Here is a 16,161-nt window from a genome sequence, read left to right as displayed (position 1 = left end):
AATAACCAAATATGAGCCAAGTCAAGCTGTTAAGCTTGAACTTTTACTCTATAAGAACATCTGCAATAGTCCGAAGTGACAGATATTTGATAAATACTTACTGAAGTATAGTACCAAAATATAATGACTGTTTTTGCACGGGAGTTCAACCGCCATGATAAATAATCACATCTCATGAATCCTATAGGCAGCTTATGCCTTCTAGAAGTTGCAAGACTCTGGTTGTATCAACAAAAGAAAACACAGTAGCCCAAAATGGAGGAGAAGAATAAGTTGTGCATCCAAACAGTAGACTGTTGTCATTACAAACAAGTTTTCTTTATGAACGGTAATAAATCTTTTGTCCATAGGGTAAAATTTAAAGTCTCATTCCCAAATCAGTATTCGAATGATGGTGGTTGAGGTGTATCAACCAGCATACACAGCTGAGGCAGCAATCGTCAGTGGATAGCAGACAGCGGTAGCAAAATTTATCAGTCCTAATGGAGCCAAAAACTGTATCATGTCTCTGCAACTGCATTGCTTTTCCTTGAAGTAAAATACGAATAGCTATATCATTTCTTACATTGTGTTGCTTAAAGAGAAATGTCTGCAAGGACCCAAAGTCAAGACCTAAATGCTATTACAGTTTGTTCTGCTCAGATACTAAGCATTATGTGATCTAAATGTGTCAGCATGGTACATGTCGGAACAATCTATCCAAATCTTCTACGATGCTAAGAAAGTTCGAAACGGACATTTGCTGCTATCTCTGAGAGAAAATGCTACTATATGCATGCCAACATCCTTGAGAGTTGAGACAATCTAGAAATGTGGCAATTCTGTCAGGTAATTCTCCATGATGATTCTATAACACCTTGCAGTACATAACAGTACTTCTAAATCATTTGCAGTCATATTGCAAAAATATCAAGGTGAAAGATGTGAATGATAGGCACGCACAGATTTCAAAACCTCAGAAGTTCCTTCTGTTCACAAAAATCAATAAGAAACTAATAGACTTCCACTGTTTTTTTTTTTCATCAACTCTTCATGAGCAAAGTTTGCATTTTAAATTCACATGCATTTCATGTAATTTCAGTAAGTATCTCAAAGCCAAGTCTTACAATTTTACAGAATAAAGTATGACAGATGACAATGTTTCATAAATTAACTTAACTGAATGGAAACAAATCCAAAATCGAACAACTGTGAACAGAGTTGCCATCAACGAAATACGTTTTCAATGTGCTCCTATGTTTTTCACTAATCAATCGGAGATTTGCTGAACAATTTCTTATTGTAATTATGATCAGTTTGATATGTCATAAAATGCACTGAACAAATAAAGTTTATAATTTTGGCGTATACTTGGATCTGGGATTTATTAGACCATGATGTTTTTGACAATGCAATTCCAATGGAAAAAACAAGAATTAGTTGTTTAATCCTTTACAACTTACCTATAATAGCTGATGAATAAATCACAAGTTAAATCTTAAACAGGCGAAGCTATGATTTTGATGAGGGAAAACAGAAGGCTACAAACTTCTATAAGATCACATTTTTCCTCATTTGAGGAAAAAGTAAACAAGCAGAACTCAACATGTCAAAACTATAATATACTCAATAACAACCAGTAAGCACTTCAAACGCAAATGTGATTTAGATTTTATCTATTCAGCCACTAATAACCGTAAAACTAAAGGCGCTCGTGATGACAAAATGATGCCATAAATTACCTCTGTTGCAATGTGACGTGGTTGATGCTTGAATTCCACGGAGTCTGGAATAAACCTCAAATCTACTTGGTTTGATGTTCTTTCGAAAACCCCGTCGCAAGTTTTTTAAAATCTGCATAATATAATAGAAGAAACTTTAAAAAGAAAATCATGGGAGATATAATGAAAGACATATAAACTATGAAACACATAATAGAGGAGCATAAGGAAAAAAGGAGAAGAAGCAAAATATATTTCAAAAAAGGTTTGTCAATAAGTTTTCACCTTTGATCAGCGAAAAGTGCAAGAATCAGTCAAAGATACTTGACTCAGGGAAAAAGCAGAACAATATCGTCACCTAAGCCGACTAATTTCACAAGTACGTAATTTCTCATTATTACTGAGAATTTATTGGGTTAACGACCAAACAGTTGTAGAAGAATGCTAGTCCATAATGGAATATTGGCTTATCTAATCGTAACTCGAATCGAACCAAACAGAATCCAATTCATAGATAAACATTTAAAGTAATAAAGTTGTATCAAATTTCAGATAGATAGATAGATATTTTAACTATCATTATGAACGAATAAATACCTTTTGTTAGCATCCGTAAAAAGATCGGTATACCTGTCCCTTTTTAACCCCAATTATTTCTCCACCAGCTTATTTGCCCAGACTTGCACCAGGACAATCATACACTGAGAATGTTCCTAGGATAATTTGCATAGCTTGGAACTTCAAAACCCCCAAAAAAAAACGAAAGAAAGAAAGGAACAACAAATAAGAAAAGAAAACAATAACAATGCAAACAAATGTCCCCCATGAGATCGCCCATATGTTAATATTTTACATTTGACTTCCTCAAAAATTATGAGGAGTTTAATACTGAAAAATACATAATACATTAGTTATGCAAAGATGTATACCAAAAAGGTTCTATACATCACATTAGTTAGAGATCTATGATGCAAATCAAACTGCCCTTATGATCAAATCGAGGTGCAGTTCACATTTTTCCGATGATGGATTGAGATACAGTGCACATTATGACTAAAGTACGGTACAGATAAATTTTATGGTCTCAGGATAAATAACATCTATCACTATCTTACATGTTAAACAAATGCATGAACTTACAGTCGTCTCCCATATATTCTGACCATCTTTTATTTATTTTATTTTGCAAGTTCAACTGGAAAAGAAAAACTTTCTGCCTGAAACTCCCTATCTGCAAGTTGAACAAATGAATTTCAAAGCTAATCAAGACTTCTATGCAAAGCCCCAGTTCATAGCTTCTTTTTTTTCGGCTGCACCTATTCATAGCTACTTTTATGTTCACAATTGAATGCTCGGCACAATCTCTTAACAATATACTTTAGTATCAAAAAATGCACAAATTGTTATTCCAAACATTCTTCATACACATTAAAACAAACCCAGTAAATGATCAAGGAAAACTGAATGAAATAAATCTCCCAAACAATTCAACAGGCTGCAGGTTAAAATTTATGTATATAGGATAAGTTTAAGCAATTATAATTACCATATAAAAAATAAAAGTTCCATTTGACACCTTTCTAGGGAAAATTCAAATTTCCATATTGCAAAGAAGAAAAAAGAACAAAGAAGGTACCTTTACTCTACCCAAATCCATGTTAACACAAGCTAGTTTGAAATAACCGAGAAAGAAGGAGTCGAGCAATCCATATGTTTGAACTTCATAACAAAAACCTAGTTAAACCAAATAAGGACTATAAACTACTCCCTAATATCATATCAAAAGAAGATAATATCAATCAAGAGAACATTAAATTATTACCCGAGCAGGGTCATTTCAATCGAGCGAGCTTCTTTATCTTCAGTTGTTCCTACCTTCATATTAACTCATCATTTTCTCCGTCAACTTCAGTCACATATTTGCTTATTGTATGCATTCCCTAAGGTAATGGATTATTTCCTCCCAGGATAGAACGAATCACACACTGGTGTAGCGGTACTTCAAACCCCAGTGTTTCAACGAACACAAAGTTCGGTAGCAAATCACACTTACAGTTGCTTTGTTTGAAGTTAAAACAATGCAGAACGAAGGAGTAGAAACTCAGAAAATCGTATGGAAATGCTGAGAGGAAGGAGTGCAATGTATAGCCAAATCTGTTGAGCGATTTTCAGTTTGTTGGTCTTGTGTATTATGTGTGTCTTTCTTCAACAGCTGCTGCACATATATATAGCAGCCAGTGTTGAAGAAGACCAATCGTCCACCCTCCATGGTAGAGCAAGCATTAGCTTGTTTGTGGAGCAAGCACATTCATGGTGGGAAGAGCATTAGGCGGTTGCCAAATGGTCAATACACGGATTTGAAAATATCCGTTATAAATGCGGATAATCTTACGTTAATATTTACTATTAACAAATAAATTTGGTCCAAAAAATTAATCAATCAATCATTTGATCAAATCCAAATCCAAATCCGTATCCGTAGCCGTAGCCGTAGCCATAGCCGTAGCCGTAGTCGAAGTCGAGCCGAGCGAGCGACGACGACGACGACGCGAGGCTTGCTTTCTTCTTAACTCTTTAAGAGCTACAAGAAGAGCAATTATATATATACCCACCAAAAATCTTTTTCTCTTCCAATATGGGACAATGTCTCATTGTCAAGAGGGAAAAACTTAAAATTTTACTCAAAAATTTTATTTTCCCTCCATTTCCCATTTACCCTTATTTTAAAACTATTTCATCTTAAAAACAAAACCTCAACAATCCCCCACATGAATGGGGAATGGCTATATCACGGAAGTATGCATGGAAAAACTGTGTGATTTACAAGCAAGGATTAATCGCATCTGGATAAGTAGGTTTCCCTTTGAACTTTCCGCAGTAAACTTATGTCGGATATACTCGGTCAATCGGTAGATTTGATATCTTTGAACCGTCGATCTTTGGTGTATATCTAGACAACCATAAGTCACACAATCAACCCTTAACCATCTTTGGTTCTCATTGTTGTGTTCGTTTCAACCATGAACACTGCCTGGTTTCATAAGTGCGTAGAGAACTGGCCTTACAAAGTTCTCCTTGAAGCGGCTAACACTTTACACTTACATAGGTGATTCCTAAACGTGTCATCCTGTAGATACACTATTTGATATACCCCGTATCAAATTTAGAAATTATTAAAAAGCCTTAATGCTTTATCCTTGGTACTGAACATTGTCTCATCACGAGAACGGACTAAAATTTTATTTGACAATGTTGAACCGTCATTAATGACTTTGTTTGATCTCCTTGAACTTAGATCTTGGGATCTCCAGTCTTCTAGGTAGAGTTACTGCCACAATGACTTATTCTCGGCCATAGCCCCATTCCCCTTGATGATTTCTCAACTACCTCTCTAGTTAGGCCTTTTGTAAGTGGATCTGACACATTATCACTTGACTTTACATAGTCAATCGTGATAATTCCTCTAGAGAGTAATTGCCTAACGGTTTTATGTCTTCGTCGTATATGACGAGATTTACCGTTATACATAACGCTCCCAGCCCTTCCAATTGCCGCTTGACTATCACAATGTATGCATATTGGTGCCAACGGTTTGGGCCAAAATGGAATGTCTTCCAAGAAATTTCGGAGCCATTCAGCTTCTTCACCGGCTTTATCTAAGGCTATGAATTCAGCCTCCATTGTAGAGCGGGCAATACATGTTTGTTTGGACAACTTCCAAGATACCGCTCCTCCACCAATAGTGAATATATATCCACTCGTGGACTTAGAATCAGTTAAACCGGTGATCCAATTTGCATCAGAGTATCTCTCAATCACCGCAAGAAATTTACTGTAGTGCAAGTCAAAGTTCTGGGTATGTTCTAAATATCCCAAAACTCATTTCATTGCCATCCAATGAGATTGGCCTGGATTGCTCGTATATCGACTCAGTTTACTTATAGCACAAGCTATATCTGGTCGTGTACAATTCATGATATACATTAAGCATCCCAACATACGAGCATAATCCAATTGTGATATGCTTTGGCCTTTGTTCTTTGCTAATGCAAGATTCACGTCAATTGGAGTCTTTGCAACTTTAAAGCCCAAGTGCTTGAATTTTTCAAGTACTGTCTTAATATAATGAGATTGTGACAATGCCAGACCTTGAGGAGTCTTATGGATCTTAATTCCCAGAATTAAATCAGCAACTCCCAAGTCTTTCATATCAAACTTGCTATTGAGCATACGCTTAGTAGCATTTATGTTGGCAATGTCATTACTCATTATCAGCATATCATCCACATATAGGCAAACAATGACTATGTGATTTGGAACATTTTTAATGTACACACATTTATCACATTCATTTATCTTAAAACTATTTGACAACATTGTTTGGTCAAATTTCGCATGCCATTGTTTGGGTGCTTGTTTTAGTCCGTAAAGAGACTTAACAAGTCTACATACCTTCTTTTCTTTATCTGGAACCACAAACCCTTCAGGTTGTTCCATGTAAATTTCTTCCTCCAACTCTCCATTTAAGAAGGCCGTCTTAACATCCATTTGATGAATTTCAAGACCATACACTGCAGCTAATGCTACTAACATCCGTATGGACGTAATTCTTGTAACTGGAGAGTATGTATCAAAGTAGTCTAGACCTTCCCGTTGTCTATACCCTTTGACTACGAGTCTTGCCTTGAATTTATCAATAGTGCCATCATCTTTGATTTTTCTCTTAAAAATCCATTTAGAACCCAAAGGTTTATTTCCAGGAGGAAGATCAACCAATTCCCATGTATGGTTGTTCAATATGGATTCTATTTCACTATTGACTGCCTCTTTCCAAAATAATGATTCCGAAGAAATCATAGCTTCTTTAAATGTTTGAGGCTCATTCTCCAATAAGAAAGTCACAAAATCTGGTCTAAATGAAGTAGACGTTCTTTGACGTTTACTACGTCTTGGATCCTCCTGACTACATGTACTTTCTTTTGTTTCTTCCCGAGGTCATTTGGATCCTTCACCAAACGACTCACATTCCTTTTTATACGGATATATATTTTCAAAAAACTCATCATTATCTGATTCTATAACCGTATTATTATGAATGTCGGAATTTTCTGATTTATGAACCAGAAATCGATATGCTTTACTATTTGTCGCATATCCTATGAAAACACAATCAACGGTTTCGGTCCTATCTTTACCCTTTTGGGTTTAGGAACTTGCACTTTTGCCAAACACTCCCACACTTTAAAATAATTCAAGTTGGGCTTCCTTCCTTTTCCATTTTTCATATGGAATGGATTGTATTTTGCTATGGGGCACTCGATTTAATATTCGATTAGCCGTAAGAATGGCTTCCCCCCACAAGTTCTGTGGCAAACCAGAACTTATCAACAACGCATTCATCATCTCCTTTAATTTGCGATTCTTTCTTTCCGCAATCCCATTAGATTGGGGCATATAAGGGGCTGTTGTTTGATGAATAATTCCATATTCTAAACATATTTCTTCAAAAGGAGATTCATATTCACCACCCCTATCACTTCTTATCATTTTTACTTTCTTGTTAAGTTGCGTTTCAACTTCATTTTTGTATTGCCTGAATGCGTTTATTGCTTCATCTTTACTATTCAGTAAGTAAACATAGCAATATCGAGTACCATCGTCAATAAAAGTTATGAAATACTTCTTTCCACCGCGAGATGGTATTGACTTCATGTCACAAATATCTGTATGAATTAAGTCTAAAGGATTTGAATTCCTTTCAACTGACTTATAAGGATGTTTAACATACTTAGATTCCACACATGTTTGACATTTTGATTTTTCGCATTCAAACTTGGGCAGTACTTCCAAGTTAATCATTTTCCGCAAGGTTTTATAATTGACATGACCCAAACGTACATGCCATAAATCATTTGACTCAAGTAAGTAAGAAGAAGCTGAAATATTATTATTATTTTCCACAACCATTACATTTAGATTGAAAAGGCCCTCGGTGAGGTAACCTTTTCCTACAAATATTTCATTCTTACTTATGACAACCTTGTTGGACACAAAAACGCACTTAAAACCGTGCTTAACAAGAAGTCCAGTAGAGACTAAATTCTTTCTCATTTCGGGAACATGAAGGACATTGTTCAAAGTCATGACCTTGCCAGAAGTCATTTTCAGAAATATCTTCCCATATCCTTCAACTTTTGTTGTTGAAGCATTTTTCATATAAACTGTCTCTCCGGGTCCAGCAGGAGCATAAGTAGCAAAAGCTTCTCTAACTGCACAAATATGGTGAGTGGCTCCTGAATCAAACCACCACAGTTTAGGATTTCCCACCAAGTTACATTCAGAAAGCATGGCACACAAGTTATCAACATCATCATGGTTTACTACTATGTTTGCTTGACCCCTTTTCTTGTCTTTCTTCGGAGCACGACACTCCGTAGATTTATGTCCGGTTTTCCCACAGTTGTAACAGTTTCCACTGAACTGCTTCTTGCTTGGGTTGTATTTCGGACCAGAAGCCTTCTTCCTCTTTTTTTAATCTTCAACAATATTTGCTCCCATTATTGTTGAATTTCCACGGCCTCTCCTTTCAGCAGCTTTATTGTCCTCTTCAATTCTCAACCGAACAATGAGATCTTCAAGGGACATTTTCTTTCGTTTGTGTTTCAAATAATTTTTGAAGTCCTTCCACAATGGAGGCAGCTTCTCAATCATTGCTGCTACTTGGAATGCTTCGTTGATGACAAGACCTTCAGCAAGTAGATCATGAATAATCACTTGCAATTCCTGGACTTGGGTAATAACAGACTTGCTATCTACCATTTTGTAGTCCAAAAATTTTGCGGCAACGAATTTCTTCATCCCGGCATCTTCAGTTTTATATTTCTTTTCAAGCGCATTCCACAATTCTTTTGACGTCTCCACGCTACTGTATACATTATACAGATTATCATCCAGTCCACTAAGAATATAATTCTTGCATAAAAAATCAGAATGCTTCCACGCTTCAATCACCAGAAAGCGTTCATTCTCTGGAGTTTTATCTGGCAGATCAGGAACATCTTCCTTGATGAACTTCTGTAGACACAACGTAGTTAAGTAGAAGAACATCTTCTGCTGCCAGCGCTTGAAATCAATCCCGAAAAATTTTTCGAGTTTTTCTGCCGGTGCCAACGCTCGGCTTGTCGATGCATTGGCAGTCACCATCGGAACAGCTTGGTTTTCGCATTCAGTCGTCATTTTTTCTGTAAAAGAATGACACAAACAAACGTTTAATACACGTTTTCAAATAGGAGTAAAAATCACGTAGATTTTAATCTCCAACAAAACGCCACAAAGGCTTTACTCTCCAAACCAGGAGTACACAAAACCACAAAGGTTTTAGTTTGCAGAATAATAAGAATAACACAAATACAGAAATAAATATTAAATTCCTTAAGATTGTTAGTCCCGCCAATATTGCTGTATTTGTAAATAATAATTCTGCAAAATATAAGTTAACGTAATGAAACAGTAATTAATTCGAGCCCACTGAATTCACAGTGTTTCCTTAAGGAATTTAATCCCCTCCTAGTACCCAAGGTAATGGATTATTTCCTCCCAGGATAGAACGAATCACACACTGGTGTAGCGGTACTTCAAACCCCAGTGTTTCAGCGAACACAAAGTTCGGTAGCAAATCACACTTACAGTTGCTTTGTTTGAAGTTAAAACAATGCAGAACGAAGGAGTAGAAACTCAGAAAATCGTATGGAAATGCTGAGAGGAAGGAGTGCAATGTATAGCCAAATCTGTTGAGCGATTTTCAGTTTGTTGGTCTTGTGTATTGTGTGTGTCTTTCTTCAACAGCTGCTGCACATATATATAGCAGCCAGTGTTGAAGAAGACCAATCGTCCACCCTCCATGGTAGAGCAAGCATTAGCTTGTTTGTGGAACAAGCACATTCATAGTGGGAAGAGCATTAGGCGGCTGCCAAATGGTCAATACACGGATTGAAAAATATCCGTTACAAATGCGGATAATCTTACGTTAATATTTACTATTAACAAATAAATTTGGTCCAAAAAATTAATCAATCCGTAGCCGTAGCCGTAGCCGTAGCCGAGCGAGCGACGACGACGACGGCGCGAGGCTTGCTTTCTTCTTAACTCTTTAAGAGCTACAAGAAGAGCAATTATATATATACCCACCAAAAATTTTTTCCTCTTCCAATATGGGACAATGTCTCATTGTCAAGAGGGGAAAACTTAAAATTTTACTCAAAATTTTATTTTTCCTCCATTTCCCACTCACCCTTATTTTAAGACTATTTCATCTTAAAAATAAAAATTCAACAAATACATCATAAAGAGGAATTTTATCAAATACCTACGGGACAAAGGGGTAAAGATAAGAGCACAGAGGAAAACAACAGAGACCTTAGTACTAAACAGAAGCGGAGCAAAGAAAACCAGAGTAGATAGAATTGAGATGTAAGAAATTTTCAAGCGGTGCTTTCTACCTGGCAGCGAACGTGTCAAGAGCACAAAAAATGACAAAGGTGCCCTCACGATGAAGCACACATGTTGATCATTACGTGCCTGCTTATCTTCTCTCATATATTAGTAGTAGATCATGATATAATTTAGTTTAAGTACTTCCTTCCATTTAAATTTACGTGAATCCATTTGATTTGACACAAAATTTAAGAAAAGAAAGAATACTTTTAAATTTATAGCGTAAAATGAGTCACATATATTTTTTGTGAATATAAATCATTGTATTTTTAAATAAGAAAATAAATAATTCTTTTTGATAATAACTAAAAAGGAAATAAGTTGGGGAGTATGATTTTTAAACAGCAGCCTTAAAAAAACAACCAAAGGAAAGGGTAAACCATTAAACCCTTAACCCCGTAGTCTTTCCAACAACTTGGGTTCTCCATAAGCAAAAAAAACTACTCCAAGATTTCCAGTTTCAGCAAACCAAATGGAATCACAAAGAGTTGAGGCCGTCCCTCGACACCCAAAAGAGAGCAAACTCCAAAACCCAGCTCATGTTCCATCCATTTCAAGAAAAGATTCAATATTTTCTATGCCTAACCTTCCTGCAGAACTCATCACAGAAATCTTGTTAAAGCTTCCGGTCAAACCCCTCTTGCGATTTAGTTGTGTTTCAAAATCATGGCTTGCACTAATCTCTAGCCCTGAATTTGTGAAAACCCATCTCTTATTATCCGCTAGTAATAAGAACTACACCCACCATGGAGTTATTTTTGAGGTATCTAATGATAACCACAACGTTAAGGACTGTTCTCTTAGCTCTTTACTTTACAATTCTGTTACTGAGGCATTTGACCTGGATTATCCTAGTAAAAATCCCAATCATTTTCCTCGGATTGTGGGTTCTATCAATGGTTTGATTTGTCTTGTCATTAGTTCGTTTGACGGTTTACCTGACTTGTTTCTATGGAATCTATCAGTTAGAAAGTACAGGAAATTGCGTAATTATAGACTCAATGTAAGCCGCCGTTACCATGAGGATGAATGTGTTGATTTTAATTTTGGTTTTGCTTATGATGAGTTCCAAGATGATTACAAGGTAGTGGGTGTTTTCCCTATTTACAGATATGTACATTTGTGTCGTATTGAGGTTAAAATATATAATCTAAAGAGTAATTCTTGGAGAAGTATTGATGATTTTAAAGGTAGGTTGTTGTTGGATGATCATTCGGGTAAGCTTGTGAATGGGAAGCTTTATTGGCTTGACAGGGGATGGAACATCGTTTCTATTGATTTGACTGATGAGAAATGGGCAGAGGTAGAGCAGCCCTGCTCTTTTAAAAAATGTGATTTTTTGAGTCTAGGAGTGTTCAGGAGTGATCTTTCTGCGTTTTGTAATGAAGCATGGACTCATGTAGATGTATGGGTTATGAAGGAGTATGGGGTAAAAGAATCTTGGGAAAAAATATTTACCATCAAGTCTCCTGTTGATTCTACGGGAAATAGATTCCACCCACTGATTTTAATGTCAAATGAAGGTGAAATTTTGCTTCAGTTTGGATCACGTTTCACGAATTACAATTCAAAGGATGACTCGATCAAATATCTAGATGTCACCAACTTTGCTCCATCTCTTGAAGCACAAATCTATGTTAAAAGCCTAGTTTGTCCCTTTTTACCACGAACGCAACAACAACAACGGAGCTGAAATAACTCAGATGAAGACAATCATGTGACTAATATCATGTAAGAGTTACACTCGCATTTTTCTTAAGTGCTACTAAATTCTAGATCCATATTACTTGGGAATCTTGTTAGTCATTTTCCTTTTTTGCACTATTTTCAAGAAATGATGATCTTTTGCAAGAGCAGTTATTTTGTTTATTATAGTTTACCTGGTTTCTTGGGACTTTGTTTCTCTTCTTGAGCAGTGTTTTAAGGAGGATGTTGTGCCTATAGAATCATAGATAGAGTTGCACCCATGTTGTTTTTTCTTTTATAAGGTCCCATAGGGTTATTTTTTTATCCAGAGGATTTCTTACTATTCTTCTTTAGGTGAAAGCTTAATAGGGCAAAAGGAGGAAACCAAGGAATCATTTCTGATTATATACTTTTAATCTTCTTAATGGTATTTTGTAGTTGTAGCATCTCCAGAAGGCCTTCTTCATCCTTCGTCTTTAACTCCAGCAAATGTTTCTACCGAGCTTTGTATGGTTCAACTCTGTAAAGTTCAATAAGGTATAGTATGAAACACTCGTGCATGTAAAATAAATTGATGCTGCAAATACCTATTGCTTTAAAATTATCACTACGTTAGCATGCCTTCAGAAATGAAAGAAGCTAAGATAGAGACAATGATTCACCAAAGCATCAGTCAACATTACTACAAGACAACTAGTTACTACAGGAGCATAGTAGTATCACTAAATACTCCATCATGAATAAGAAAAACCTCACTAAAAAAAACCTAAATGGACAAAATTCAGTTCTCTGCTTCAATACTACTTCAGTATAAATATGCCTTTTCTTTGGGTGCTGCAATGGCTGGAACGATGCCTAGCTAGTTTCTTACCAATGGATGTTGTCGCTCTTGGGCAATTTTAATTGTGACACTTTTACCAGGGCAATCAGGTGAAGGATGCACCTCACTGAATGATCATCTTGGTTAATGAATGGATGAGATTCCGATGTTTGACACATGCTGTGGGCTGGTGTAGCTTGACTTACTCTCTGCTGATGGATCACCTTAAAAAATATCATTTGCAGCTTCGAGTTCTTATCTAGCAAAAGTTCCAATGAGAATGCTGGAGAAGGGGATTGTAATCCAGCTCTTGTACCTTCTGTTGAGTATCAAGAACCTAACAACTTCCTATATAGAACTGTATATAGAGATGTTGGGTAGTAGATATGCTTGTGATGCAATGCTATGTGAGACTGTGACCACTTTACAAGGCATATAAGCTTATTTTCGTCCTTGATTGAAGTCAAAGTATTTAACCATGGTAATTCCCGATTCAGGTATTGTTATTTCTTGTGTAATAACATGCATTGTTATTTATTTTATATAGATAATATAGATAATTCATGAATTATTATTCATGTATAATTAAACAGTGAAACAGACGACTGCTTACGAGTTCCATTTCGATGGACGTCCTTGAGATTGTAAAGAGGCACAGAATTTTTTCTCCATGTGTTTTGGTTCCTTATTATTTCTTTTCCTCGTTTGTTTCATTTGTTTTCTAAACACGTTTAGGCGGAAAGTTAACGCTCAAAATTCAATGGTGCCAGATTCTTGTGTGGTATGCCAGTCTCTATCTGTCACTCCCCATTCATTTTATTATTGTAACATTAGTCTTGATAATTGCCAGTTGCTTTAATATAGAGCATCATTCACATATTGGTAAGGAACACCAAATAGAACGTGGAGTATATAATCTTAAAATACGGGTTCTTAAGCAGAAAGGTAGAACAGTAAATATTGAGAAATTGATAACATTAAAACTTATTATAAACACAGCTCGTTTATAGGTTGCATACAAGCACGGAGTATGACGAGAATACAGATTTCTAGTAGCAATTGCTAGTGCATAATTACTGTCATTGCATTATAACTAATATTCCTGGCTTTGCCAAAAAGTGGTTATATTGGAGCTTAATTTGATCGTTGGCTAGCTAACACAGACCACTTGAACCAAGTGCTAGTTAATAGACTTGACAGGTAAATGAAAACTGACAGAAGTTGGGTGTCTGTCACACAATATATAGATGGATATATAGATTATAGTGAAACGAATTCGTGTAAAATCAGGGGCACTTGGGGCCACCTTCCTTGGTTTTCCAGTTATTGTAGCAAGGGCAGGTTTGTTTGTTGCCATAGGTACCAGGGGGCACACACAGACACTTAGAACAACATTTCTGGCAGAAAAACATGCAGGGTTTCTTGAATGAAGTCTGTGAGCAGCGATACGTGCATTTCGGTAGACAATCTGTACAATCCAACCAAAAAATAAAGTTAAATAACGTAAATTACCAACAAAAAAGAGAACATTAATAATGTAAATTAAAAAAAGAAGGTAGAAAGGAGCCCCGAGAAGGGAAGCCTTGAGGCAACGTATGACCAGGAGGTCACGAGTTCAAACCATGAATTGCATAGTATGTATGAAACATAATCAATGACCGTCACGAGTTCAAACCATGAATTGCATAGTATGTATGGAACATAATCAATTTGGTCATGTCCCTTCCCGGACCTACATATAGGTAGGAAACTTTGTGTGCCGAGCTTTTCTTTTTTTTTTTAGTTTTTCCTTTTTTGTTCTTTTTTTAAAAGAAAAAGTTCCGAGTGAATATTAGACATTTTGATTGAAGTAGGATAGTAGCTGCACATATGTCATGTTGAAGTGTCTATACCTTGAGGATGGAGGCTTCCCTGACTAACACCATACTGCAAATTAAGCAGACATAATAAATAGCAAATTAGCCACGGAAATTAGTTAAAAAGTTTATAAATCATAAGGTCCCAAAACAAAAATGGATCTTACCATTTGGTAATTTCTCTGTGTTTGCAGCTTCGAATCAAGCACTAGTTTGGCCCTCGAAACCTGACCACACAAATTATTTATTATTATACCATAAAATTATTGAAAGAATAAAAATGCATGCATGAACCGCATGGGTTCAGACTTCATTTATATATATTTTCAACTATATGTATATAATTCGAGTTGAAAATAATAAGGTACATTGACAAAGTAATTGCGCTCACCTGATTTTGGGCAAAAAAAACTACCAAAAGAACGAACAAGACAATGCTCAGTTTCCCAGCCATTGCTATAATTTGTCGTAAGTGTCTGAATTAAAGGAGAATAATTTGAAAGAGTTACGAGGAAGATAATTGTGAAGAGCATTGAACGAGTAGACTGCTATTTATAGAGTGGAATTGAACTTCTCTACTAGATTAAGCTCTTTAGCTAGCACTTGCTGTTGTCACACTCGAACAGTAACCCCTCTGCACTTTTCATTTAATTCAAAAGATATTCTCATATTCGAGTTCGAAAAGGTTCTCTTTTTCTTTCATTTTAAAATAAATCAAGACTATTGACACATAATCTGAAAATATATATGTTAGGTACCAAAATTGCCCTTATTATTATCAACAATTAAAAGAGGTGGTAAGAGCTCCCATATGTCCTTTTCATATTTTTCTTTCCTCATAAAAGGAAAGCTTTTATATGAAGTGGTCGTCCTCACAAGGCATGCCATTAAAGAGTAAATAGTTTCCAGAAAATAGAAATGTACGCGACATGAAAAAGTGAAGTATCGGAGTAATATGAGTAAAACATTTCAACTTAATTATTCTTAAGGTCATTATCGTCTTTTCAACCTTGGAATGCACATGAGCTGTTCTTTCATTTTTTGGGGATAAATAAAAAGAAAAGTTGAAAGCTAAGAAGTTTCTCCAAATAGTCATGCAAATAAGATGGAAAGGAAAAGAAAGGAACAAAAAGATAGAAAACACAATACTTCTACATGGCCAATTCCTTTACCCTTCCCCACTTAGTATCAATCTTTTGTCAATGATAAGGTTCGAACATGTGATGTGCGCCTAACTCGTACATCATGCGCTCTTACCACTAGACTAAAGCTTTATGGAAAATCAATAGACCATTTTAACGTTAATTTTAAATAATCGTTGAAATTCGGTGAATTCATCTTCAATAGACTTCCTCTTTATAACTGAGAAATTCCAAAGCAGCATCGCTGCACGGTTCAAAATTCGGTGAATAATTAGCTCATTCTTCTATCTTTCTTTACTTAATATCGGGTTTCTGTCAGTGACAAAGTTCAAATTCGTGATCTACGCCTAACCCATACGTTACATATTGCGCTCTTACCACTAGACTAAAGCTCTATGGACAATCAATAGTCCATTTTTACGTCAATTTCAAACAACCGCCATTTTTCTCCTCTCAAGTATCTA

General features: G+C 35.9%; 2 protein-coding genes and 1 long non-coding RNA gene across 7 annotated transcripts; 1 reads left to right on the top strand and 2 right to left on the bottom strand.

Annotated features, from left to right (window-relative positions):
• Positions 1-77: 77 nt before the first annotated feature.
• Positions 78-3,866, bottom strand: LOC107816825 (uncharacterized). 2 transcript variants are annotated; one of them, XR_012701373.1, is made up of 5 exons: positions 3,523-3,866; positions 3,337-3,419; positions 2,298-2,413; positions 1,722-1,833; positions 78-804 (listed from the first exon to the last, which is right to left on the bottom strand). It is a non-coding gene; the product is annotated as an uncharacterized LOC107816825 (long non-coding RNA). The 2 variants fall into 2 exon arrangements; XR_001655048.2 differs by having other exon boundaries at positions 79-804; positions 3,337-3,434.
• Positions 3,867-10,503: 6,637 nt separating this feature from the next.
• On the top strand, positions 10,504-13,368 carry LOC107765808 (F-box/kelch-repeat protein At3g23880-like). 4 transcript variants are annotated; one of them, XR_012701372.1, is made up of 3 exons: positions 10,509-11,924; positions 12,318-12,416; positions 12,810-13,368. XR_012701372.1 is itself a non-coding variant. In XM_016584509.2 (2 exons), the coding sequence occupies exon 1, from the start codon at positions 10,666-10,668 to the stop codon at positions 11,884-11,886; it is 1,221 nt and encodes a 406-aa protein (XP_016439995.1). In that variant the 5' UTR covers positions 10,504-10,665; the 3' UTR covers positions 11,887-11,924; positions 12,810-13,368. The 4 variants fall into 4 exon arrangements, 2 of the variants coding, with proteins under 2 accessions (XP_016439995.1, XP_016439994.1); XR_001643514.2 differs by having other exon boundaries at positions 12,801-13,368; XM_016584509.2 differs by lacking the exon at positions 12,318-12,416 and having other exon boundaries at positions 10,504-11,924.
• Positions 13,369-13,650: 282 nt separating this feature from the next.
• On the bottom strand, positions 13,651-15,105 carry LOC107765809 (protein GAST1). The gene is made up of 4 exons (XM_016584510.2): positions 14,947-15,105; positions 14,723-14,782; positions 14,592-14,625; positions 13,651-14,167 (listed from the first exon to the last, which is right to left on the bottom strand). Exons 1-4 carry the CDS (start codon positions 15,007-15,009, stop codon positions 13,986-13,988), a joined length of 339 nt encoding a protein of 112 aa, XP_016439996.1. The 5' UTR covers positions 15,010-15,105; the 3' UTR covers positions 13,651-13,985.
• Positions 15,106-16,161: the final 1,056 nt, after the last annotated feature.

Source organism: Nicotiana tabacum, chromosome 17 (assembly GCF_000715075.1).
Source record: "Nicotiana tabacum cultivar K326 chromosome 17, ASM71507v2, whole genome shotgun sequence".
NCBI classification, from domain to species: domain Eukaryota; kingdom Viridiplantae; phylum Streptophyta; class Magnoliopsida; order Solanales; family Solanaceae; genus Nicotiana; species Nicotiana tabacum.
This window is presented reverse-complemented; position numbering and strand designations above follow the sequence as displayed.

Coding starts and splice junctions, on each gene's coding strand:
- LOC107765808 (XM_016584509.2), top strand. CDS start 10,666: ATGGAATCACAAAGAGTTGAGGCCGTCCCTCGACACCCAAAAGAGAGC.
- LOC107765809 (XM_016584510.2), bottom strand. CDS start 15,009: ATGGCTGGGAAACTGAGCATTGTCTTGTTCGTTCTTTTGGTAGTTTTT. Junction 14,626..14,722: donor CACAGAGAAATTACCAAATG/GTAAGATCCATT, acceptor CTTAATTTGCAG/TATGGTGTTAGTCAGGGAAG. Junction 14,168..14,591: donor GGGAAGCCTCCATCCTCAAG/GTATAGACACTT, acceptor TGGATTGTACAG/ATTGTCTACCGAAATGCACG.